We start from the raw sequence: 26337 nt of genomic DNA on the forward strand, positions 1-26337 counted from the left end.
CCCTATGATCAGCCAGCTTTCCCTGCACTGTCAGCAAGAGCTGTGTTGACTACTGGCGGCCTACGCAACGCAGCCTGGGAATTCAGTCAGCCTGTTTATCAGAAATGTGTGCTACTTAAAAATGCCTAGTCTGCAGTGGGAGGCTGTTGTGGTTACTGCCAAATGACTCAGAGGAACAGTCTCAGATGAGAGCCATACTCATTTAGCTTGTTCCTGTATTCAAAGATCACACATATTCAGAAGCATATCTAGGAATGCTTACTTTAGAATCAGTTGGATACTTATGCCCCCATTTTTACTCTCTTCTGAACAGCACACATTTGAGTTGAGGTAATTGAACAGTTGAATGCAATTTTAGTGAGGAATTGCTAGAAGAATAAGGAACAGCAATAAGGTTAATTAATACCTGTAATTAATTGCTGGTACTGGAGAGAAAAAAGAATTACAAGCATTCTGTTGAAATTTGTGCAAATTAAAAACTTAATAGACTTAATTATTCACAACTGGACAGAGTTCAGCAGTGACAGTTGGAGAAGACACCTCTTTTTAAGGAGAGCACACAGAACACCTATGCTTTGTTCTTGACATTTTAATGTTTGTTTGCAAGTAATTCTCAGTCATATGATAGTAATTCCTTGCCTGCTTTTTTTGTGCATATTTGATTAAACTGCAGTTGCTGGGTATGCAGTAGCAGTGTGCCCACTGAAATATTTAAAATAGAATTTCTGTAAGTTTTTTTATTGCTCTGTCTGATATTTAATGGCCTCAGCACCAAGAAAGAGCACAGGTGATTTGAAGACAGATCTGCAAAAACTTCACACCAAACTCCAGAGACCATCACAATAATTTAGGCTCAGGTTTTAAAGGCAAATAGATACTAAAATATGGAGGCAGCCAATGATGGGATGCTAAAAGCACTTATGATTTGAACTAAAATTTGCAGAGTTGAGTACAAGTAAAAAAAAATCCTTGTAAATTAAAATAATATACTTCTATAACATTGTATAAATGCTCATTATAATTTCTTCATCATCAGAAGCTTTTAAGTGTTATGAGAAGCTTATTAGCTGAATAGGCTTTGAAAATGTGCAGATAGTCTTAACAAAGGATGCTCCTGATCAAGTGAAATTTCACGCAATTAAAAACCAAAAAGGTAATGATTCACAAATGCTGAAGATCAAAGTATTATTCTCAGTGCACTGTAAATATTATACTTGGTGGAGATTATGATCACAGGATTATATGTAAAAGAAAAATTGAAGTGAAATATGTATAATGATTTTGGACTCTTAACAAAGAAGTTTTAGAAACTGAAGTATCATGCTGTAAAGTTTTTGAAACCGTGGAGGGACATTGTTGATACTGTATCAAATGTACATTAGAGATCTATAGAGTGTTGTAATTTATTCTATGCTTGCATTCTGAGAGTGAAGCATAAAGAGTCCAATTCAAAGTCTGTCAAAATGAATAAAAGACTATTTCAATATGATATAGTCAGAGGCAATGCATAAAAACAGCTTTGTGCTGGCACAGAACTGACAGTTCGTATATAATTGTGGTTATATGCAAGTTTGGAGGTCTTAACACTGGCGTTGTGTCACTGGACTCTGTCTAAACTTGCTAAAATGAGTATGTACAAATATTATTATTGTTCAATCTGTCTACTGTCAGTGTCAGTCCCTGTGATATAGTGATATGTGATATAGTGTTTTTCACTCTGCATCCAATGCTTACATTCTTCACTACAACAGTAAGCATAAAAGGGGCAGCATAAAAGGGATTTTAATCTTTTTCTTGTGTTTTACTGCAGACTGTGGTTGGAGGGCGGCAGAACAGTGTGGTGATACAGAAGCTGCAGCCTGACACACCATATGCTATTACTGTGTCATCAATGTATGCAGATGGTGAGGGGGGACGAATGACAGGACGAGGCAGAACCAGTAAGTAACTTGAGGTCTTCTTAGTAGATGCAAAACAATATTGATGTATTGCTTTTGAAATTAGCTGAGAAAAATTTCCTGTGTTGAAATTCATCCCATCTGTAATTTTCATTTGTCCTTTGATGGGTTTAAAGTATCTAATGTAAGAAGGTCTGTCCGTCTGCTGGTTGTAGAGAAACCCTGGACCACTACCTTAGACTGGATGCCCAGCTTTTAAGGCTGAGATAAACCCTAATGGTCCTATGGAACTTCTTCCTCATTTTGATCTGTTTAACTGTTTTATGGCACATTTTAGTAAACACCTTAAAGCATCTGAGGGCATGTGACTCTCATATGTGTGCTGGGAAGTTTACTATTTTCTTGTTAGCACCGTCAGTTCAGAGGCTGACCTTTACAGTATGCACTTTGAGACTCTACCATCTTGCGTTGGTTGACAGCATTGTTTTGATCGTGCTGTAGAAAGCGCTAAGTGATTTGCTACCAGAGGCACTTCAGGCATAAAAAAACAATCCACTATTTTAATTAGTTAATTATTTAACTATAAATTTATTAATTAATTTGTTTACTCCTGAGTCTACAATGGAAAGTCAGACATAGCAAGTATTTGGTGAGGAATTAAGAAAACAATACTAATGAACTTATTGTATAATTCTGAAATAGTGTCCAGAAAGGAATCTTTCTTATTATATTTAGTGTTCCTTATGCTGTTGGACAGGACTGATGTGTTGTTATTAATGAAGAAAAATACCATTTAACATGAACTATTAAACCTGGTTTTTAGATTTCGTAATGATATCTTATTGCATAAGCATGATCTGACAGCACAGGTGAGAGAATGTGGTTCTACATTTCTGACAGCTCATTGATCTGTTTTAGAACCTCTCACTACTGTGAAGAACTTGCTAGTTTATGATCCAACCACCAGTACTCTGAATGTGCGATGGGATCATGCAGAAGGAAGTCCTCGCCAGTATAAAGTATTTTATGGACCTACAGCTGGAGGTGCAGAAGAAATGGTAAATGCTTTGTGTGGATCTCACTGTCTTAGGCAAATTGCAGCTCATGGTGCTAATGTAAGAAATACTGCTGAGTGAAGTGGATCTTGTTTGCCTTTGCACTGGCTTTTTTTTGTTTGTAACTACCCTGGAGAAAATGCAGAGCACCTCCATGAAAGTCAGTTACTTCCATATGTATTACAGATGTTTGATTTTAATAGCAGACCTTCAGTGATTAGTTCTTAGCACGGGGATTTAATACCATGTACATTTTTTTTGTTTATTTATTCTTAGGGCAGTGCATGTGAATGTAAAGCTGACTTCAGAGTGTACAAAAGGCAATAAAGTTATCAGACCTCATTTCTACCAATTTTTACTGCTAAGAAGTCATGTGACTGTAGGCGGTCAGCTGGGGTGATATTTGTGAAAACAGAAAAATCCACACAGGTGTCTTATTCTAATCTCCAAAACCTACTTAATTGCTAAAGAGCTAAAACAATCTTGAAAATGGGAACCCTTATTGTAGGCTGGGAAAATACTGTTCTTTCCCGCTTGTGTTTCTTTTTCCACATCTGTGCAATTTGATGAGCCTGTGAAATGAGGAATGCATGAATTGCCACTGTTTCAATAGCAACTAGAGAGCTACTGATAAGTATTGTTAAATTGTTAAACGCTGTGGAGTTTTACTTTCTAACATGAGCTGCCTATTACTTATTGTGATTAGCATGTTGTAGTGTTATGTAATATTTTTTAAAATTTATTATTTATAAAGTGACCTTTTAGTGCCTCTGAGGTTCTGAATAGTAGTCATTAAAGAGATCACTGCTGTTCTGCTACTTTTATTAGTAGAACAGTATCTGGACCCAAAAGTGTAGATAGATGTAAGGTGTTGTATAGGAGAGCATAGGACTTAACAACCATTTTTGTTATGTCCAAGACAAACCCTTCTTGAAAGGCAATTCCAGAAGACACCATGAACCCTGTTGCTTCAGGGTTCGCCTTTTGTAAAGTTTTTATCACATCCAGTCTGGAAATCAGATTTGGTGGAGGAGTAAGTGAGATATGAAAAAGCTTAAACGTTTTCCACTTGTACACAAATGTTATGCCTCTATCTTTCTTTATAAATTTGTAGACCACAGTACCAGGAAACACAAACTATGTGATCCTGAGGACTCTTGAACCCAACACACCTTACACTATAACTGTGGTTCCAGTTTTCCCAGAGGGCGATGGTGGACGTGTCTCTGACACTGGAAGAACTTGTAAGTAAAATAGTCCTTTTCAAGGAAATGATAAGATTTTTTGTATGAGTGGCTCGAAAAATTAGAATTTGATTTTACATCAGATGTGGAAGTTTGTTTTCCCCAAAGCTAAATCATAAGTGAAAGAATCTCTGTTTACTTGCTTGGTTATGGTTGCAGCCTTGTAACTGTTTTCTTTGCTTATTCAGGTAGAAGCTTCCAGTCCACTTATCTCAGGCAAGCTCAGCTCTTATGTTGTGCAGCAAACTTACTGTTTACTTCCACACAACAGTAAAATTTTAATTATTGTGCCACTAGCAATACTGGTGAACAAATAGCAAATATTAGTGTTAATCTATGCTAAATGTCCATATCATGTATTTAAAATTTTCCAGGGAGTCTGAGCTCCTAATGTCAGCATAAGCTAAGACGTGTAGTTTGTGGCTATTTTTCCTATCTGTCTGATCAATAATAGGGTAAAAAATTGTAATGATCATACCTTCAATTTGCAGTATAAACATATGTACTTTGCTGCCTGACAGGGATGTTTGTAAAGTCTAATCACCAAGGTTCTTAGAACTGTAGATTTTGGGGTAGCAAAAGAAAAGTGTTTATCATGGGCTGATGTGCTTTTCAGCTTGCTTTGTTCACTGTTGCAAATTCAAGTAGGACTAGACCTTATGTAAGCAACTTTGTAAAACTTAATTTAAATTATCCTTGATCTAGTGGAGAGAGGAACACCAAGAAACATTCAAGTTTACAATCCCACGCCAAACAGCATGAATGTCCGATGGGAACCTGCTCCAGGTCCAGTACAGCAATATAGAATTAATTACTCTCCACTGTCTGGCCCAAGGCCATCAGAATCTGTAAGTAATTTAGTTTATGAGTGGGAGCCTGTGTATTAGTACCTGTTAGAAAATGTCCTTTATGTCAGTAAACCATGACAATTTACTTTTTTGGTTTGTTCCTGAATGTTTCTTCTTTTTTTCTGAATGGTTTTCATGTAAAATGTAAAAAATAACAAGTCTATTTGCAGAATGAGAGCTCCTTATGAATTTATCAATTTTTTTTGCATCTGCTCTTGAATTTTTATCAATATTGTTTGGTTATTTTAGACTTGTATTATTTTTCTTAGAAAATGTGCAACATGGTTGTGTTTCCAATTTTTCTATATTTCATTGAAATTGTTTATTCTAACTAGACATAGTATAAACCAAAGCTTTTTTATATAACTGCCTTTTGTTTCTGTTTTAGATTGTGGTACCAGGCAACACTCGTGATGTGATGCTGGAGCGCTTGACTCCTGACACTGCTTACTCAATAAATGTTATAGCTCTGTATGCAGATGGAGAAGGAAATCCAAGCCAAGCACAGGGCAGAACATGTAAGAGGCAGTTAGTACCTGCTTTGTGAAAAATGTGTCAAAACTTGTATGTGAAGATTTTTTAAAATTGGTTTTAATCACAAATAGTATAAGCCATTCAGTGCAACTCTGAGATCAATGCATCTGAGTTATGGCTGAAGCCATTATAGGCCTCCATGGAAGGGAGCTTTTGCTGTGTTTTCTGGCAGTTGTAGTACATGCATAATCACCAATGTATTTTTCACTTGTGAAATAATCCTAATTTGAATGTTTTAGAGTTTAAACGCTGTTCTTTAAAATGTGATTACAGACAAATAGCAGATTGTATTTTGGAAAAAAGAAATAGCACATTAAGATGGGTAGAATTAGCTGTCAACAGAAAAAAATGTGCTTTGTGCTCTGTCTTACATAATTGTGTATGTCAGCCTCACCAGCTGTTTGTTTTTGCTGCAGATGCCTAAACACCAAAACCTCCTTGTTACAACTTAGCTTGTGGGATCTCGGTTGTCTTACACTTGGCTTCTTTAAAGTTCATTCTAAAAATAATGTGTAAAGAAGCTGTCTATGGCAGTAACAGGTCATCTCCCTTGCTGCTTCTATGTTTTCTCTATTAAATCCCCATATTCATCTAAAACTTGCAGATGTGACAGGCTATAGTTATACTTGTCTGCAAGAGTCTGAGAAGCAGAGTGTATGTAGATGCTCACTTTGCAGGTCCCTCTGATGTTCTCTGCCTTCCTCACTGCTCTAGTTCTTCCCATTAAAGCCCTATTTCTATTTAAGACCTTCAGGCCCTGTTATATTATCATTGACTGAATCTACCTCTATATGTTTATTCAGGGTTTCAGGGAGGGCCCTTAGCTTTGGCTTCTGGGCAGCATTTGAATTAGTGAGAGTGATGCTGAACTGGAAGAATCATGCTCTGTAAAACCTTCTGTATTTTCTTTCCTTAGTGCCTCGCAGTGGTCCGAGGAACGTGAGAGTGTTTGATGAGACCACAAACAGCCTTTCTGTACAATGGGACCATGCTGATGGGCCAGTCCAGCAATACAGAATCATATATTCACCCACTGTGGGAGACCCTATTGATGAATATGTAAGTTCTGTAATTCCTTAGTAAGCACCAAGATGTTCTGTTTATTCTTTAGGCTACAGAAAAACAAAGACACCTGCTCTACATGTATACACTTTGCATGCTCTATGGGTTCTTTTGTCATTGTCAATGCTGAGAAGCCATGGTTTGTATGAAACAGAGGCTTTTTTGTTTTCTTTTTCTACTTCTTTTTTTTTATGAGATTGCAGACCATACATGATTTAATGAGCCAATTTGTGTGCAAAACAATGTTAAATACATGATTCACACATTAATCAGAAGATTGTGAGCAGAATCTGCTTCCTAACATTTAGTTCAAACATTTTGCTACAGTGAGTAGCCACCTATTACTTCATACTTTATTCATTATGAAGTCAGTGCGCTAAGATACAGAATAAACATAGGTCTGCATTTTATAAATTGAGGAGAGTTGGCAGAGTTTAATAAGAAAGCAATGGTAACTTTACTTCAGCATCTCACTTGCTTTTGTAAGGATCAGTATGAATTGTAAATGTTTGTGTTTAATTTCCTGCAGCTTAATGATAGCACAAGTTAATCTGCAGTTTATAAAATTCTCTGAGTGTTTATAGCAAAGCCAAACTCAGATCCTGTGGAGGTCAATGGCATAATTCCTGCTGACTGCCACCAGCCAAAATGTAACATATAGAGAGTGCTATTTAAATTCTGTTACTGCTTATATATTATTGCATAGGGCATGCTGAAAATTCACTGCTTTGAAAATTCCCTACTGGACCTGTTAATCAGGACACACATATTTTTCAACACACATATCTTCTTTGCAGAAAATATTGGGCATTTTTAAAGAACAGCAAGTTTCAACTGAAATTTTTTATCAAGTAATAACGTAAAATGTTGATTGGGTCGTGCTTTTGAGATAGACACCTCACATTACTTTCTGTGTTTTATGACCATTTTATGGAGCAGAGTCACTTCTTGGATTACATCTACCTTTTCTTTAGAAGGGCACAATAGTGCATGGCTGCACCAGGAAGTTGAGGAGACTGAGGGATGCACAAATAGGCATGTTTTTATAATGAAAATATTTAGAGCTTCTTTCTCAAACTAACTCGTCTCTGCCAAGAAAATGATATTCTAAGATGAGGATAATGAAAGGGTAGAAATGAAACTGATGAGTAGCATGAATGACTTTGACTTCCATCCCCATTTCAGGAGCTTTTTCCTCCCTTTTTCTGCCTCCAAAACACATCATCATGACTTTTTCCTTTCTATGAGGGAACAGTACTGAAATCTTGGTGAGGAACTGCAGCAGCATAGCCTGATGTGAGGGTAGGGACTAAAAAGTCAATTTGATTTATCTTTTTGTGCTGATCAGTGTTTTATAATTTAAAATATCAAATACAAATAGTTGTTTATAGACTATAACCCTTAAGATATCCCGATGACTTTATCTACAGTGGACATAAAAAAAGTGCACCAAGTGTCAAAAATTTGTTTTGACACTTGTCATTATTGAGCAATTACAAGACTTGTGAGTTTGTTTATGTCTCTTTCTTTTGTGTTCTAGACAACGGTTCCTGGGATAAGAAATAATGTGATACTACAACCACTGCAATCAGATACACCATATAAAATTACTGTTGTGGCTGTGTATGAAGATGGAGATGGTGGACAACTGACCGGAAATGGCAGAACTGGTAATTAGTTTTAATATTGATTATTTTGTAAATTTAAGACACATACTCCTTAAGCACTCCATCATTGTTAAGGTTTCATTATGTTAATTATGTCTTTGACATGATTATTACACAACAGAATTACAATGTAAATTTCTAGACATTGAAAAGCAGTCACTAGTCTAATTAGAATGTTTTTCTTTCTTTTTAGTTGGCCTGCTTCCTCCTCAAAATATGTATATAACTGATGAATGGTATACACGATTCAGAGTTTCCTGGGATCCTTCACCATCCCCTGTTCTTGGCTATAAAATTGTATACAAACCTGTGGGTAAGAAAACCTGTTCATTCTGAGTATTCCACTTTCAGAACAGTGAGTGGCTAAAGGGAGATCAGAATACAAGTCATATGTATCATTAAATGTTTGTGTTAAAGGATTTATTTATTACCTTTGTTTACTGATTTTGATGGAAACTTAAGTCTTATTATCAGTATTTTATAAGAAGCACAAATTATCAAACAGTGTTTCATGCATTCAATGACAGACATTGACTGGTATAGTTAAAATTTAATAGGGTGACTAGATGAAGTCCTGGACTAGACTTGGTTTTCCTCTCTTTAATACCTTTTGTTCACCTGAGGATATGAACTGGTGTATGTAAGCTGAGTATTGGACAGGTACTTAGGTACTAATGTCCTTCAGAACCTTTGTTTTATGTGACAGTGAAACAATAGACATAACCTTTCTGGAAGTTAAACACAAATATTGCACAATAGCCTGTAAAGCTATGTGTATGTTCTGTTTGCAACAGTCTAATAGGCTGAAATTTAAGAAAGCAGTATGTTTTGGTTTAGGAAAAATGAGATTAACCCTTAATGGCATGTAAAAGACAGCAGAGAGTTTTATAGCTCACCTAATGATGAATATCTCTCTCTTTGTAATTCCTTAATGCTTCCTTTCAATTCAAGGTTCAAATGAGCCCATGGAGGTTTTTGTGGGAGAAGTGACTTCCTACACCTTGCATAATCTGTCTCCCAGTACTACTTACGATGTGAATGTTTATGCCCAGTATGATTCTGGAATGAGCATACCTTTGACAGATCAAGGCACTACATGTAAGTCAAAAGAATTTTGTTGTAGTCATGTAGTACATATACTGATCTGAGATAATGTTGATTAAGAGAGGATTTTTAAGCCTGGCTGTTAGAAAATCTGAATATCCTCTCATGGAGAATACTTATGATCTGGCCATCATGTGGATCTTAAGAACAATAAGCTTGGGAACAGTAATGGAAGTATAGTTTATGTATTGATTTGATGATATAAATTTTTCTAGTCAGCTTCCCAAAATTTTATTCAGCTATAGTGGGAGTCAATCTTTACCTGTTTTCAGGGTACTATAGAATCTAACCATGCTAAACAGGTCTAGGCTTTTCGCTACTCTGCTTTTATCTCACAGGAATGTCCAGTGATTGAAATTTCAGCTTTTCATGAGGATGAGATTTTGTTGATGGCCTCAGCTAAGAAACTTCTAAATATTTCTTCAGTTAAGATGAATCAAGAATCCCGAGTTTTGTTGACTCACTACATTCTTTTCATATTGCCATATATGTCAGATTCCACTTTTTGAAAGTTTCTTATTTTATAAAGAGCTCAACTTACTTCATGTGAAAATTCATAAAATGGGCTGTTACCCAGTAGGGGAAGGGTATCAGACTATGGACCTTTGTAAATAACTAGGCTAGGATCTCTAGGGCATAACAGAAGAGTAAGAAATTTAACTAGAACTGTGCTTTTCTTCTGTGAGTATTTTTAAAAATCAAATTCTGGACCAGCACTGCTAATGTAATGGATGATGCACATCAAAGTGTAAATTATATGCTACTTTTCAGTGAACAATTTATCTCTTTCTCTCTTCACAGTATACTTGAATGTCACTGACTTGACAAGTTACAAAGTGGGTTGGGATACTTTCTGTATCCGATGGTCACCTCATCGGTCAGCAACTTCCTACAGACTGAAGCTAAACCCAGCTGATGGTAAGTACGTTTTATTTTTTGCATTTTCTGGAGACATAATTGTTTTATTTCAGTGAGAGCACCACTTATTTGGGAAGGTGGCAAGCACCCACTAGAAGCCAGGATACGTCTGGTTGAGCTTTAAAGCTCTGAACACAACCTGTTTCTCTAGAGTGGTGAAAAAGCTGCAGAGAGGAAGTGCTGCTTATTGTCAAGTTAACTTTATTTAGTGGAAATCTGCTAGTTACCTGGTTTTCACATGTATGCAGTGGTATTCTCCAGTATACCCCAGGGTGCATAATCACCATATAACCTTGGTCTAGAAAGGCTTTTATGGGAAAGAGTAAGACTGCTGTCCCATCTGCTCCAGCCTTGTTTTAAGAGGTGTCTAATTTGTACACTTATTTGTACACATACTAAAAGGGAAATAGGAGGTTCTAACTTTCTTTCCATTGGGCTTGTTTTGACAGGTTCCAGAGGACAGGAGATCACAGTACGTGGATCAGAAACAAGCCACTGTTTTACTGGCCTCTCACCAGACACAGAATACAATGCAACTGTCTTTGTTCAGACCCCTAACCTTGAGGGACCTCCAGTCTCTATGAGGGAGCGTACAGGTAGGTAATAGATATTGTGAACCTTAAGTTTTGGCTATAGAACTTGTCTTGTTTCAGCTGTAGAACCTGTCTTGCTCCTAAATGTCTTTCAATACCTCTTTTAAGTGACCTTCTTTCCTCTTTCTCTCAGTGTAACGTCAACTGGAATTTATGAGGGAAAGAGAAATTCTTATGCTTTTCCTCAAACCAGTTATTTCCTAGGACTTGGATGAAAAATGGATGCATTATCGGAGTGCAACATTACTCAATGCATGTAAAAGTGTTACTGCTATAATGATATCATGTACCTTTGCTTTAACAATAGCTAAATCTCATTATTTTGTAACAGAAGAATTTTTTCTTTGCCAATTATACATTGTTTAGGTTAATGAGAAAAGATCATAATCTTTCTGTGTGGTAATATAATACATAATCTGGAGTTTTTCCTTGAATGAAATAATTTATATGGAGTACAAAAAATTATTATATCATTTCAGTAATCAAACCTACAGAGGCACCAACTCCACCACCTACACCTCCTCCACCTCCTACGATCCCTCCGGCTCGGGATGGTATGTTTAGTTGTAGAATTATTCAGTATTTTTGTGTAGTTGCTGCACTGCTTCAGAGTTCAATTCTACTTTTTCACAAATTTAAATAGATTTAAAACTAGCACATCATTTTAGGGAAATGAAGTTTGAGACCAGTTTCCTAATGCCATCCATTTGCTCTTGAGGTTTACTAGACTTCAACATTTCCTGGTGTAGAACAGTAAGGTGTATATATTTGGGGAAAAAATTCATGATATCCTATAGCTCTGCAGCAAGTCTGTGAGTCTGTCTGCCCTCAGAAGACAGTTTTTGTTTTATGATAGCTTCTCAGAAAAAAAAAAAAGTAATTTAAAACATTCATATTTGTTTCTTGAGCTCTTCGTCATTTATGGAAATTTTCTTGATAATTTTTAATAAATGTTTTTGTGTTGAGCATTAGCCATCTGCCAGGTTGACTGCATGATAATAGAAGTTTGCTGAATATTTGTCATTCTTGAATTTTCAAATTTTGAAGCAATGTTCTGTATTTCAGCGTGATATGATTTATATGTTTTAAGTGTACCTTCTTGTTCTTTCAGTATGCAGAGGTGCCAAAGCAGACATAGTATTCTTGACTGATGCTTCCTGGAGTATTGGTGATGATAACTTCAACAAAGTAGTGAAATTTGTTTTTAATACAGTAGGAGCCTTTGACTTAATTAATCCTGCTGGAATCCAGGTAGGTTTGTATTTCCATTGGGTACATTTTGGAGGGAAACTGAAGGTGAAGTTGAATTGCTAAAGTTGCATCTGATTTTTCCTTTCTTTCAGAATACTGTCATTTGTTTGTATTAGATTTTTGTAAAACTCATGTGTGCACATGTATAATTATTCGTGAAATATATCGATCATTTTTTAAGTACAAAGGGAATCCAGTCTATCCTGAGAGGTTACTATTTTGAAAGACAGAAGTTGTAGTGTGTGGGAATCCTCCAGACAGAGAAACTGGGGTGGTGTATGGTCAATGTATGGTTAATTTTATATTTTTGTTTCTTTGTATAGGGCATCAACAACTGGCACACTGCCTAGTTGTTATATGCTAGGTTTTGTCTGTGTCATACCAGAAACCTGTTTTGGGGACAGTCTGATTGTTGAGTGAGGGTTATGCTTTAATTTCTCAGTGCAAGAAAGAAGTCTTGTGCATGTAGAGTCCAGTTGGCTTGCTATTAGCCTTGTCCTGTTGAGCTCCTAGAAACCCACTGCACCAAGTAAGCAGAATCCCTTTGGGAGAGGCACTTGCAGAAGTCTCTTCATCCCATCCTACAGATAACGTGGGTCCACTCCACAGTGGGCATAGTGAAAGTATGAAAAGGTGAAAAGTTAGTTCTCTTAATGAATTAATGCATCTTTAAAGAGTAAACAGTAACAGCTAATGAGGAATAAACTTTCAGGATTTCTGAGCATATCACAGTTATGTCAAAGACATTTCCTGTCAGGCTTCTTACTATAAGTCTTGTACCATTACTGGTTTTCTTCTGCTTATGGGAAGCTGGATGAGATCACTGCCTAGTTTCCCATAACCATTTCTCTTTCACTAGATAAAGTGAATGACATGAGATGTAAGAGAGTTTCTTACAAGGTGTTTCTAGACCATAGCAATGACCTGCAGGTGCAATGTATTTTCCTTGATTAAAAGGCTGAAGGTGGTTTTTTTGGGGGTGCTTTTTTTCTTTGATATGTGGGAGATTGTGGGAATGATGTTCCCAATTAATTATAAAAATTATTTCCATTGCTCATGAACTGCCTTTCATCTTCCAGGCATATCTTTAGGTCTTTGATTCCCTATGTTTAAAGCTCTAGACATTTTAAAGGAAACGATACCCTTCATACCTTGTCTCAGACAGTCTTTATCCTTCCTAGCTCTAATCTAGGTAGTTTTCCTTTCCATTTGTTTGTTTGTTTGATGTCCCCCCCCTGCCATTGTATATCTGTGTCCCTAGCCTAGAGATAGAGAAGTCCTAATATAGGAGATAGAGACATGTAAAATGCTAATGTTTAGTAAAATATTTAAGTTACATATCTCTTGAGATGCAACAATCTCAGGTTTTGAATTGGATATGAATCATTTTAAAAGGGGAATTTAATTCAACTTTACAGAACACTAAAAGCAGCAAATATAATATATGAAATATATTATTTATATATGAAATATAATATTTAAAGATGATTTTAGAATAAAGTTACTGTGATTATATTCCAGTATTTAAGGCAAGAGAGTACACAATTTTGTATATATCCAACTTTAGAGAAATTCTATTGCTGAATTATATTGTATTTCCTAAAAAAATGGGAAGAGAATAGATACTGTACATCTGCTCAGAAGCAGAGAATAGGCACTACGTGTATTGCATTATAGTAACAGCAATGATTTAATCATGTATATTTAAGGTCACATCACATTTCATACATGAAAGAGAAAGAGGTGTGTGCACATTGCTATGATGGTATCTGTGTATGTGAATATATATGTGTGCGCATAATTGTAGATACATGAAAAGATTTTGCAATTATTTAACGCCTATTAATATACCACAATACATATTTCAATGGAGAGAGCTGGTCTAAATGTGGAGATAGGAGGCTGAACACTGTGATATATTCCATTTCAGGTTTCCTTTGTGCAGTACAGTGATGAGGCAAAATCTGAATTTAAACTGAATACGTTTGATGACAAGGCCCAGGCCCTGGGAGCTCTTCAAAATATTCAGTACAGAGGAGGAAACACAAGGACAGGTAGTTCTTAGCAGTAGTTATATTTCTTATAAGACAAAATATTTTCAGAAACTGGCTCATTATCCTAATATTGCATGGCTGAAGAATTAGGATTTTGTGTTCTTCAGTTGTAGCTGTGTGGCTGTTGCCCTTTCAAAGTAAAATAAGGGATTTCTTCCCTTATGGATAATATGGCTGACTCCTTGTTCACTGTGTATGTTGCAGGCAAAGCCCTAACATTTATCAAAGAAAAGGTTTTGACTTGGGAAAGTGGCATGAGGCGAGGTGTTCCCAAGGTACTTGTTGTTGTCACAGATGGTCGGTCTCAGGATGAGGTGAGGAAAGCAGCAACGGTCATACAGCACTCCGGTAAGCAATTCATGGTACCTAGCTGTTTCCTTTTCTTATGTGTTAAGCAATGCAATTGTAAGTGGTGCTTCAATTATCTGGGAATGCTTTACTCATTATTTATGGACTCAGAGATATATTCTGAGTATTTGGGGATAACTAAAAAATGTTTAAGAACTTAGACTCTCTGGGCCAGACTTACTTTTTCTTTCTCTAGTATTCTTTCTGGGGAAGGATGTGGCTTCCCAAGGCTTTCAAGCAATTCCTCATGCATATTGCTTTATAGACATGAATTTTGGTTACTTCTTTCTCTCCTTGCTGTGTGGACCCCAGGAACCGTTGTGAAGTGTGCTCCATTCTAGTGCTTTTGATGTAATGGGCCTGGCTTTTTCATCTTTATGTTTTCCTGGTATAAACTAGTAAATCTCCAGTTAAAGTAGCTGCTTTTGATGGAGCTGGGTCTAAACTGACTCTTTCATTGCCTTTTGAGCTGAGAAGTGTCACAGTTCCTCTTCAGATTTGTTGGATGTGACTATAGATGCGAGTCTAACAATCTATTCCTGTCCTTGCACCCAGCAGTTTTGCATTGCAGTGCATGAACGACCTGGAGTCCTGTTCCCTGAGTAAGGAGATGTACTTCCTTATGAAAATCACTGGCTTGTAATCTACAAGTGGTCATCTTCTCTGCCTCTATGATCTGAAGGAATCACCTCTGTCTAGATGGTTTCTAAAGATGTTTGGCTACCCCATTCATAAAAATCTCTACGGTCTCCCTGGATTATCTGCTTCAGTGCTTAACTAGCATAAGAGCTGAAAAGCTTTCTCACATTTCACCTAAGTGCTTCTTCAGGCTAATGAAACTATTGTTTTCTTTTCATTTACCTAGTTAACCAGGAAAGCTGTTGATCACTGTCCGCTGTGATGGGCCTTCATATTTGAAGCCTGTTGTCATTTCCTGTCTCTTCTCATTTCTAGACTAAACAAACCCATTTCCTTCAACCTCCTGTTGATCATGTTTTCCAAACCTCTTATCATTTTTGCTCTCCTCTCTACTTGCTTTGGTTTCTTTGCATCTTAAATGTCATGCTCAAAGCTGGACAGAGTATTTCAGCCAAAGTTTCACCACAGTTGGCTACAGAGGAATAATTAACTTACTTTTGAAAAACTAAAATTTTAAATAAAGTTAGCTTTATCATTTGCAATAAATGTGAATTCTGCTTTCAGCTTCCAACCAGCATTTCCAATATCTGTGCAGTTTCTTGTCAGTTAAATTTTGTGAGAGATTTTCTTCTAGATAGTGCTGAATTTTGCAGTGACTTTTTTTTCCTTCCTTATTTTGCCAAAAAGAGGTCAAATTACAACAGGAAGGCTTAGGTGTGAGAAGAGAAAGTAAGAAATAAGCCAGAGACAGAATTCTGTAAAAGCTAGAGGATAGCAGGAAACAAAAAACTTGACATAAAAGGCAAGGAGACGCTAATTTAATGATTTGAAAAGGAGTATCACCCTGACAAAGGAGATTATGCTGTTACACCTGGTGATATAACTAAATTCTAGGGTCTGGGTTCTTGTCATTTGACTTAAGCCATCTAACAACTAAATGTCTAGTCTAAGGTTGTCATGTGGGGTCCTTTTATAGTTAGGGAAGAGAGCAACATACAGGATCCACAGACCATGGCTGCTTCAGTCTTGAAGGTAACATTTTAGGGAGGCGAGATGAATTGCATTCTGAATCTGCCCATGTCTGCCTGTTGGTTATGGAGGAAGACTAGACAACTAGTTTAGACTTGTTGCTAACTTGGAAAGTAAAAATTGGTGAGATAAATGCCACCCTAAGAAAGTGAGAGAAACTGAGGAGCATGAAATGCAGGAGATGGCAACAGACAGAGGTCTGGATAACTAACAGTCTGCACAGAGATTTTGAACACAGAACAGATTGAAGATACAGTAGAGTTGAGAAGATTGTACATTTTGTATGAAAGAGTGAAGGGACCATGTAGCCGAGGCTATGTGAGATTGGATAATGTCCAACAAAAATCAATGAAAGAAAAAGGAGAAAGTTTTGAAGGAAACATGCAAAAATCAGTTTAGTCCCTCCTGACCTTTGTTACGGTGAAAGATTATTCAGAATGTATGCTTACAATGAAGGTCAGATCGAAGACTAGCAGAGCCCGAGAAATCGATGATAGAGATGGTTTGTGAAATGTTGACCTGATAAATGGTCATGTATATTTACTACATTTCAAGTAACAAGTGTTATTTTTACAGGCTTCAGTGTCTTTGTGGTTGGCGTGGCTGATGTAGATTACAATGAGCTGGCCAAGATTGCCAGCAAGCCCAGTGAACGTCATGTATTTATTGTTGATGATTTTGATGCCTTTGAAAAGATTCAAGATAACCTTGTCACCTTTGTGTGTGAGACAGCTACCTCAAGTGAGTAGAAGACGTTGTTTTCCTTTTTCCCAGATTAATACATTTGCTTATATACTAGCTACGGTTGTGTGACAGGTTGACCCTGGATGGATGCCAGGTGCCCACCAAAGCCACTCTATCACTCCCCTCCTCAGCTGGGAGAGAAAATATAAAGAAAAGGTCATGGGTCAAGATCAGGGCAGGGAGAGATCATTCACCAGTTACCATCACAGGCAAAACAGACTTGACTTGGGGAAAATTAATTTAATTTATTACCAGTCGTATCAGAGTAGGATAATGAGAAAATAAAAACAAATCTTAAAACACCTTCCCTTCACCCCTCCCCCCCTCCCTTCTTCCCAGGCTCAACTTCACTCTTGATTTTCTCTGCCTCCTCCCCCCCACAGCGCAGGGGGATGGGCAATGGGGGCTGGGGTCAGTCCATCACACGCTGTCTCTGCCGCCCCTTCCCCCTCAGGGGCAGGGTCCTCACACTCTGCCCGGCTCCAGCCTGGGGTCCCTCCCATGGGACACAGTCCTCCATGAACCGCTCCAGTGTGAGTCCTTCCCATGGGCTGCAGCTCTTCACGAACTGCTCCAGCCTGGGCTCCCTCCCACAGGGTCACAAGCCCTGCCAGCAAACCTGCTCCAGCCTGGGCTCCTCTCTGCAGGGGCCACAGGTCCTGCCAGGACCCTGCTCCAGCACAGGCTTCCCTCGGGTCACAGCCCCCTTCGGGATCCACCTGCTCCGGTGTGGGGTCCTGCACGGGCTGCAGGTGGGTACCTGCTCCACCATGGACCTCCACGGGCTGCAGGTGGCTACCTGCTCCACCATGGACCTCCACGGGCTGCAGGTGGCTACCTGCTCCACCATGGACCTCCACGGGCTGCAGGTGGATACCTGCTCCACCATGGACCTCCATGGGCTGCAGGGCACAGCCTGCTCCACCATGGACCTCCACGGGCTGCAGGGCACAGCCTGCCTCACCATGGGCCTCACCACGGGCCTCACCACGGGCTGCAGGGGAACCTGCTCCAGCGCCTGGAGCAGCTGCTCCCCCTCCTTCTGCACTGGGCTGGGGGTCTGCAGAGCTGCTGCTCTCATGTGTTCTCACTCCTCTCTCAGGCTGCAGTTTCTATTGCGTAGGGCTTTCCCCCTGCTTCTTAAATATGCTATCCCAGAGTCACTACCACCATTGCTCATGGGCTTGGCCTTGAACAGTGGCAGGTCCGTCTTGGAGCCAGCTGGCATTGGCTCTGTCGGACATGGGGGAAGCTTCTAGCTGCTTCTCACAGAAGCTACCTCTCACACTACCAAAATCTTGCCACTCAAACCCAATACAAGTTGTCATCCCATCTAAGGTCCATCAAAAGAAATGTTCATATATGTAAGTTAGGTTTCATATAACTGGATATAGTTTTAGGAAGCTAGGGGTTTTTTTTTAAATTTTGAAGTAGGTAATATATTTTATGTAATCTTGTTTCACTTTTCAAAAGTACTAGTGTAACAAAAAAGAAAGTAACAACCAGTGAGAATTACTGCTCTTTAGGAAGTAGAATGACACCCAATGTGAACTGGGGGGCACAACAGGTCTCTTATTTACCAGTGGTCTAGAGGTGCTAAAGAGGTGTAGCTATACTGTATGGTGCTGTTTTAAAATTATCTAAATAAAGTTCAGTTGTTTACTCAACTGAAATCTTTCTATGGCAAAAATGAGAAATTCTCAGGCCTGTCACGTGCAACTGTGTACTCCTTAACTGTCTCATCCACTGGCTCCCGATGAGCCATGTAAATCTGCAATTTTTCCTTGTGAATCTGACAGCTATTATGCAGCCTGATGCATGCCTTAAATATTCATGGAAAAACTGTGTCATTGTGCTCTTTTCTTCTTATGAATTAGACTCTTAAAATATTTGGGGGGTTCATTTGTTATTCCATACCATTTATTACAGTAGAAATATCATACTAAACGTAACGAGTAAAGATGTTAACAGTACATCTACCGCAGAACAGTACACAGTATGACAAATGTAACAAAATCTGGGTGATATTTAATAATAGCACAGACTTTCTGGCAATAAAACTTTCTAAAATATATATAAGTTAATATCCTGTTAGATTTTATGGTTTTGAATTATATCTTGTCTCATGTCTTTTAGCTTGTCCTCTTATTTACTTGGAGGGATACACTTCGCCGGGTAAGTAACTGTCTGGTATTTTGGCATGGGTTCATTTGTGTCTTTTACAGCTCTACAGTGTTTTTATTTTTTTGTTTTCTCTCTGGATTTAAAGGTTTCAAGATGCTGGAATCGTATAACCTAACAGAGAAGCATTTTGCTTCTGTACAAGGGGTATCACTGGAATCAGGCTCTTTCCCAGGCTATGTAGCATATAGACTCCACAAAAATGCCTTTGTCAGCCAGCCAATACGGTAAGTAAACCTGAAAGCCTCATAATTAGGACGAGCAGGTGAGGCAGGATTAACAGAGTTCATAGATGATAGCATTAGTATCTTATGGAAGATGCATTTATTTGGTATTCTTTTTACTGAATTCCAAGAAATATGCTCCAAAGAGCATCTATAATTGTTCTTATAAAATGCTAATCTATTTCTTTTGTCGCAATCTATTCACTATTAATCCAGTTGTTTATTGTTCTCTTTAGACATTATGTTTCTTAACCATTTGAGTTATATATAATCCACAGTTTGTCCTTAGGCAGTTGAAAAACAGCCTCCTTAGTACAATGAGTTCCATGTTGCTGGAGAGAAATGGTTTCAATATGGAGTGTTAAGCACCACTTTTTCAGAGGCATCATTCATACTGCAATAGGGAGCCCATTGACGCCATTGATTTTCTCCTCTACTCGATTTGCCGTATTTGGAAAGTGGAGTTTTCAAGGGCCTGTGGTCTTAAAAGTTTGGTTAGAGAGGGATAATATATGGTCATTTTTGCCAACATTTTTTCACAAAACCCGAAAAGACTTAGTTAGCAGTTAGTTTTACTAAGAGGGGAACAGTACCTCTCTCTTTTTCTTTTTACATTTGTTCTCCCACCTATTTAAGTAAGTTTCAAAAAAAGTCATTCTGAGTCAGAGGGCATGCATAAAGTTAGCCCATTATCCCTGTTAAATTTAAGGAAATTTAATCTTCTCTTCATACCAGTCTTTGAAATCTTCTGCAATCCTGGCAGATCAGGTAAAGATCAGATCACAGGCACAGGAGCTGAGGTGTATGAAGAAATAATTTCTTTTTGCCAGCCTTCACAGCTCTCAACTTTAAAAGTGGAGGACTTCAGGACTCTTTGAGTTCACTGATATGCCATTATATCTATGGGGTAATAAGTCTCTGACAGTCTGGATTTTTACAATCTAGGGAAGTACAGATAATTCCAGTTTTGCAACTCTCTTACATTAAGATAAACCTTGCATTTAACAGGATAAGATGATAAAAAGACAATAAAAAGACAGATTTTCTATTTATTTCATATTTTTAATAATACATAGTCTGTTGTCTGCTGTAAGAGGTGGAGTAGACTTGCCAGAGTATTCTGGGCACTTATTTTTCATGAGAAGCCAGAAAATAAAACTCACTTTAGACTGAGTCAGCAAAGCAATAAAAACATCCTGATCCTGGTGGCATAGTTGTTTCTGTATCTGAAATAAATTTGTATCCAAGTTATAAATAGTGTTTCTCTATCTAATTTAATTTCATTCTTGCTCTGTGCTGTGTCATGTTGTTGACTTAGTGATATGGCTGTTGCAGTGTCCCATATGGGTACTGTATGCATACACATCCTGCAGTACTGTATGGTTGCATAAGCTTTGCCTAAAATACGGAGCAGCTCCTCTCTTCATTTTAAGGTTTCCATGTTTATGTTCATGAGGCCAAATCCCCTTCCCAGTTTCATTAGAATGGTTGAGGAGAAGCAGAAGCTACATAATTTCTTACAGTTCCCTTCCTGAAGTCCCTCCCATCCTCTTCAGAAAATGCTTGAGGCCATTTAATGCACGTGTTTGTTTATTTTTGGCTTTTTTAATATCTAACAGTCTGAACATCACATATCTAAACCTCAGCCACTGATAAATGTGGTGGAGCACAAATACAACACGCGTTGCAGAGAATACATTAAGTATGTCTTTCACTGTATCTGTGCCTGAAGCAATAGTTCAGTGTGTTTTCTGTTGCCTGTCTAAAACAGGACAGATGAAAAAAGAAAAAAAAGCTGTGGTCCTTTTTTCTGTAATTACCATCAAGGAATTTAAAATATATTAGTTCGTACACAATCTTGCCATGAGAATGTATCTCCAAGAGTTTATGATCATATTCTGTCTTCCTTCATAACTATGGCACCTGGACCAAGTGAAGACAGGCTGTGAGTTCATCTTAACAAATCACATAGTCTTTTTCATCAGCAAGTTTTATTTGAGAGAGTAGCTAAAATTCTCAGTTTCATTAAACACTGTGGTTTCTCTGTTACTCTCATGTCTTTTCTTTGTAAAAGAGTAAATTATCAAGATCTTATTTTCCTCATGGGTTTCCATGTGAAAAAATGTCTTCATATTGTCTTCACAGGGAGATTCACCCAGAGGGATTGCCACAGGCGTACACTATCATTCTGCTATTCCGTCTTCTGCCTGAATCCCCCAATGAGCCTTTTGCAATTTGGCAGATTACAGACAGAGATTACAAGCCACAAGTTGGAGTTGTGCTTGATCGTAAGGATGATTATGCTTATTGCACAGAGTTTGTACATTACATTACTTTGCATGCATTCTTCCCAAATATTTGCAAACCAAAAGCATTCCTACATGGTAAAAGTATTATATATTTTTAGTTTTAGGAGTTTTTTACTTTGTACATCAATTATTTTTTCAACTAAAAAGAATTCATCTAAGCTACGTTTCAACTTTGGTATTACCTCTAGAACCAAAGGAAAATACATCTATGTACTTATGGGTCAGTAAGACCATCTATAACCTATGTTTACTCACTTAAGTGGTATACTACATTTTATCTGTAAGTGTATTTTAGGATGATGGTTTCAGTAGTACATATGAAATGAAATATATTTTAATTTATTGCAGCTGCCAGCAAAGTCCTGTCATTCTTTAACAAGGATACAAGGGGAGAAGTTCAAACCGTAACTTTTGATAATGATGAAGTAAAGAAAATCTTTTATGGAAGCTTCCATAAGGTAAAGGATCGAAATTAACAATGTTGCTTTCTGAAGTGCTGTTCTTTGAAACAAAAGACAAGCAAGCAGAAGTAATGGTCAGTTATATCCAGTCTTTGTATAGTACTGTTAGTTGACATAGGGACTTACAGTTGTAGCTCTTCTTTGAACCAATGAAAGAGATTTGTCAAGAATTTGTCAAGATTGTAGAGGGATATATCTGATTCGTGGCATATGAAAGAGGAAGAATAAAAGATAATCTGGAAAAAAACCTGAAGTTGTGGTGAGAAAAGACTGGAGGGAAGTGTAATGATTTTAAATCATTCTGAGAAGAGGAAGATGTAGCCTCAGAAAGTAAGTAGCTATTGACTTATAGATAAAGGCAGGGAACCAATTGTGGGAGGAGAATAGCATATTGAATAAGATTCATATGTTTAAAAAACATAGTACATGGATATATACGAACATATTTTGTATGTATGAATGTGTATTGCTGTATTTTTGGCTTATATTCACTGGGCCTAACATATTCCAAAGTCATGTTAACTGAAGAAGCAACAATAATGAGAGAGAGCTTATAAAAGATCATATGATCGATTTGTGATTCAGAATGAAACTCACGTTTTTTAAATTGTCAAAATGGCTAGTGAAATCCTTACGTGTTACTCCAACAGCCTTAAATTGTGAGAGTTTTGTGCTTGTTTTTCTAATTTTGTGCACTGAATTATGAAAACTTGATCCTGCCGGGCTTCCTTACCTCTAGTTATCAGAAAGTCTTTGACTCAGGCTGTGTGTATGTATGAAACACAATTTAAAAAATATTTTCTTGCTGTGTTAAGTATATATGCTTTGGGCAAGAAAGTGAATTGCATTTGCAACATTTTTGGTCAGCTGAATTGCATATTCTCATGTTTTCGTTTATCTCCCTTCTGTTTAGTTTAGTTTTCTTCTGATGACTAAATATGGCTGGAGTATAACATTTGTTTTCTTTATGATACCCTCTCCTGCATGACTAGTCACTACCAGAATTCCTTTGAGGATACTGATAAGAGGTTGCCTCTGTCAACTTGCTGATACTGGAGGCCACGCTGTCAACCTAGCTGTGCTAGGCTGAAAGCAGGGAGCAATTGTTGGTGCCAGTATTATGTTTTGTGACTTCATCTGTTTAAAACATGGTTGACTACGAAAATCACAGAGTTCTGTAAAAGCCATTGGTTTCCTCAGAATTTGACAGAGGATAATTTCCCAGACTGCTTCTATGTTATCTATGTTATATACAATTATTCTTGTTTTATAATTTATTTAATGGCTAATTATTTTTACATATATAAAGAAACATTTATGTCATTGACTTTGTAACTGATACTTATGCATAGGTTTGGATCCTGCATTAGACAGCCTCTATTTTGTCCTTGGCATTTGGCTTTTTGCCTTTTTTTTGGATAGCTTAGTAGGACAACTGAACTCTAAGGAAATGTATTAATCTACTGGAGTGACAAAACTGTCAGTAAAGGCTAGGGTAGATACTGTTTTGGTGTAAAAGCTGAGTCATCTTATCCCCATTAAGTACTGTTAAGACACAGAACAGTATGTAGCATGCCTCATTTCAGATATCAGTGTTAGAGCTGAGACTTCCCTTCTTCAGGCCAGTGGTGTGAAGCTCTCTCTACATCCTGTACTGCCAGCAGTTGGTTTTAAGTGTCTGCTGCTAATTTCATTGACATTCAGAGTCACTTATTTCCTTTTAGTTCCTTTAAGTGTGATAGAGCTGAACAGAATTATCTGACAGCATCTACAGTAAAGGTCTGTTCATTTATCAGAGCAAATGGGGAGCAACCTGCAAACCCAGCAATACTAGCAGTTATGTATAACTGTTTATTACTCTTGTTGGTGAAAAACAATTACTGGGGAAATAAAATTCCAGAATTATGTATTATTTTAATAATTAAATCCATACGAACGGAAAGCAATCCTAAGATGCCAAATGAGGTAGGGGAGGAACAGCCAGTTGTAAATTATCTTTAAGCTCTGGAACTACAAATTCTTGCTTATGAGATGATTTCATAAGAAAAAATATATCAGTTATTTAGTGCAGTGTGTTGTTGCCCTTCTTTTTTTTCCTGGAAAGGAAACAAAAGTTCAGATTTTGATAGTATTTAAAGTAACTGGAGTAGCCTTGATTTAAAGAGCTCTATTTGGGATTTTTCACCATGTAACTGAGCTGACTCCTCTGGATTCTCTCCAGGATGATTACTGACATTGCTATATGACTCAGGTTGTTAATGATAGCATCAGGGGATTCCCCAGCTTATGCGCTAGGAAAGCCTTGTGTATCAGCCATGTTGATTAGCTCCTAATAAAAGATAGCAGTAGTTTCAGCTGGATGAAGGAAGGAAAGTAGGATTAACACATTTCAAAAGGTACTTTTGCAATTTCTCCTACCGTCTGGTTTCAAAGAAATGACGAATCTTTAGAATGCAAGGAGATGTTTTCCAAAATATCAAACATTTTTGTGGCTTTCATTCGATGACTTACTGGCTCATTCAGTGAAGCACAGTTAACTACACCTAACTGTGCAGGGAAATTTACTTTGGCATACTGGAACACTTTGGGTAGCATAGCTATGGTGAAAGCTGTTGAATCTGGCAAGTCCCATAGGAAAAATCCTGACTGCCTGAGACAGTCATTAAATTTATAATTGAATGTTTTGGAGAGACAGACGACTTCTACTTTCTTGTTCCTACCATGCTAGACTTCCTTTTAGATTGCAGTTTTGCAGTAGCTAGCCACAGGAAATTTGATAATGAGTGTATGTCTTTCTGCTGATGTACATATGGGATAACAGTTTGCTTAGCTTGTTGATGTGGTTCATTTAGCAGCAGATCAGAACACCACCAAACTGTATCTTAGAAAGGGTCCAGAGAGGAAAGATTAAAGTACGTTTTCTTAAAACCTCAGTGCCTTCTGGCACTGGAAATTGTCAGAAGTGATGCTTTGTATTGGTGCATTAGAAATTGAAGAGAAAGTTTCTGTTAACATTTTGTTGAAAACAAAATGTAGCAGGACTGAATACGGAGATATTTTATTTTTTTTGAACACTAGATGCCTACTTTTATTAGATTTATTCCTGGGCTATGAGATTCAGGCTGGAATTCAGAGCTGGCATTAAATCATCCGTTAGCTGACTGAGTCAATGACTTGGGGGAGTTCTGCTTATTTTTGGTTGCTGGGATCACTTCTTTGGAAGGAAAGGCGATGCTCAGCAGTCATTGCTGTTTGAACATTTTCACATTGATAGTCCCTTTCAGCATTCTGGTATAGATTCCCCTCTCCAAAGTTCTGTGTGCAACTGAAAATGCAGAAATATAAATTTGCTATGCAGATATCATTTACTTTATTTAAATTGTGACAGATACTTAGCATTCCAGTAAAAGGACTTACATGTTAGGTGTCTTTCGGAATTAGGGAATTACATCTGTGATGAGTTTAAACTGTTTGATGCATTGGTTAATGTGTAACATTCAGTCATATAATCAAATGACTGAGAATACGATGTATAAATGACAATTAATTTAAGTTTTGGCATAGCACTTATTTTATTTTGTGGAAAGTTTGGTATGCAGTACCAAACTATGCTTTGCACACACTCAGTTATCTTTCCATTATTTTTTTATTTGGTCAATGAATGATATTGGGAATGTTAATTAAAAACCCACTTGTATACACAGCACCGAGAACTTGATTGTGATGCCAACTGAATTTCAAATGACAAAAAATGGGGGCAATTTCAAAAGCCTTAATTCCAATTATATAAAGCATAAGCACACAATGTTTAAAGAGTTTTAGATAAGCTATGCTGATGCCTTGGAGACAACTCCACATGGGAAAATATTTAACATGGAAAAAAAGAATGAATTCTCAGGAGATTGTTCAGGCACTTGTTGACTCAGGACATTTAAGGAAATCTTTGTTTCAACTTTATGGCAGTTTTTAAGCAGTCATCAAATAACAATATGTTTTTGAAGGGTTATGTACTGTGATAACAGAAGCTTTAAAACATAAATACATACTTCAAGGATTCTTTGCTGCTGATCTTACTGTGGTGCTATTTCAATAATTACATAGTTGTTATAATGTTTTATATAAATATATGCAGTATGTAAAGTATGTAAAGCCACTGAAATATTTCTGTTGCCTA

The 26337-nt window shown here is 37.4% G+C and overlaps 1 protein-coding gene across 1 annotated transcript in view; it reads left to right on the forward strand.

Annotated features, from left to right (window-relative positions):
* COL12A1 (collagen type XII alpha 1 chain) overlaps nt 1–26337 on the forward strand; it is a 106444-nt gene that overhangs the window by 55120 nt on the left and 24987 nt on the right. The window contains 20 exon segments of the mRNA XM_055713887.1: nt 1811–1940; nt 2817–2956; nt 4068–4197; nt 4903–5045; nt 5434–5563; nt 6496–6638; nt 8182–8311; nt 8502–8621; nt 9260–9406; nt 10214–10330; nt 10780–10926; nt 11403–11477; nt 12035–12174; nt 14105–14228; nt 14433–14576; nt 16821–16985; nt 19125–19163; nt 19258–19396; nt 21539–21681; nt 22051–22160. Of these exon segments, the coding sequence (XP_055569862.1) occupies nt 1811–1940; nt 2817–2956; nt 4068–4197; nt 4903–5045; nt 5434–5563; nt 6496–6638; nt 8182–8311; nt 8502–8621; nt 9260–9406; nt 10214–10330; nt 10780–10926; nt 11403–11477; nt 12035–12174; nt 14105–14228; nt 14433–14576; nt 16821–16985; nt 19125–19163; nt 19258–19396; nt 21539–21681; nt 22051–22160 (2556 nt within the window).

Source organism: Falco cherrug, chromosome 6, assembly GCF_023634085.1.
Source record: "Falco cherrug isolate bFalChe1 chromosome 6, bFalChe1.pri, whole genome shotgun sequence".
Classification (NCBI taxonomy): domain Eukaryota; kingdom Metazoa; phylum Chordata; class Aves; order Falconiformes; family Falconidae; genus Falco; species Falco cherrug.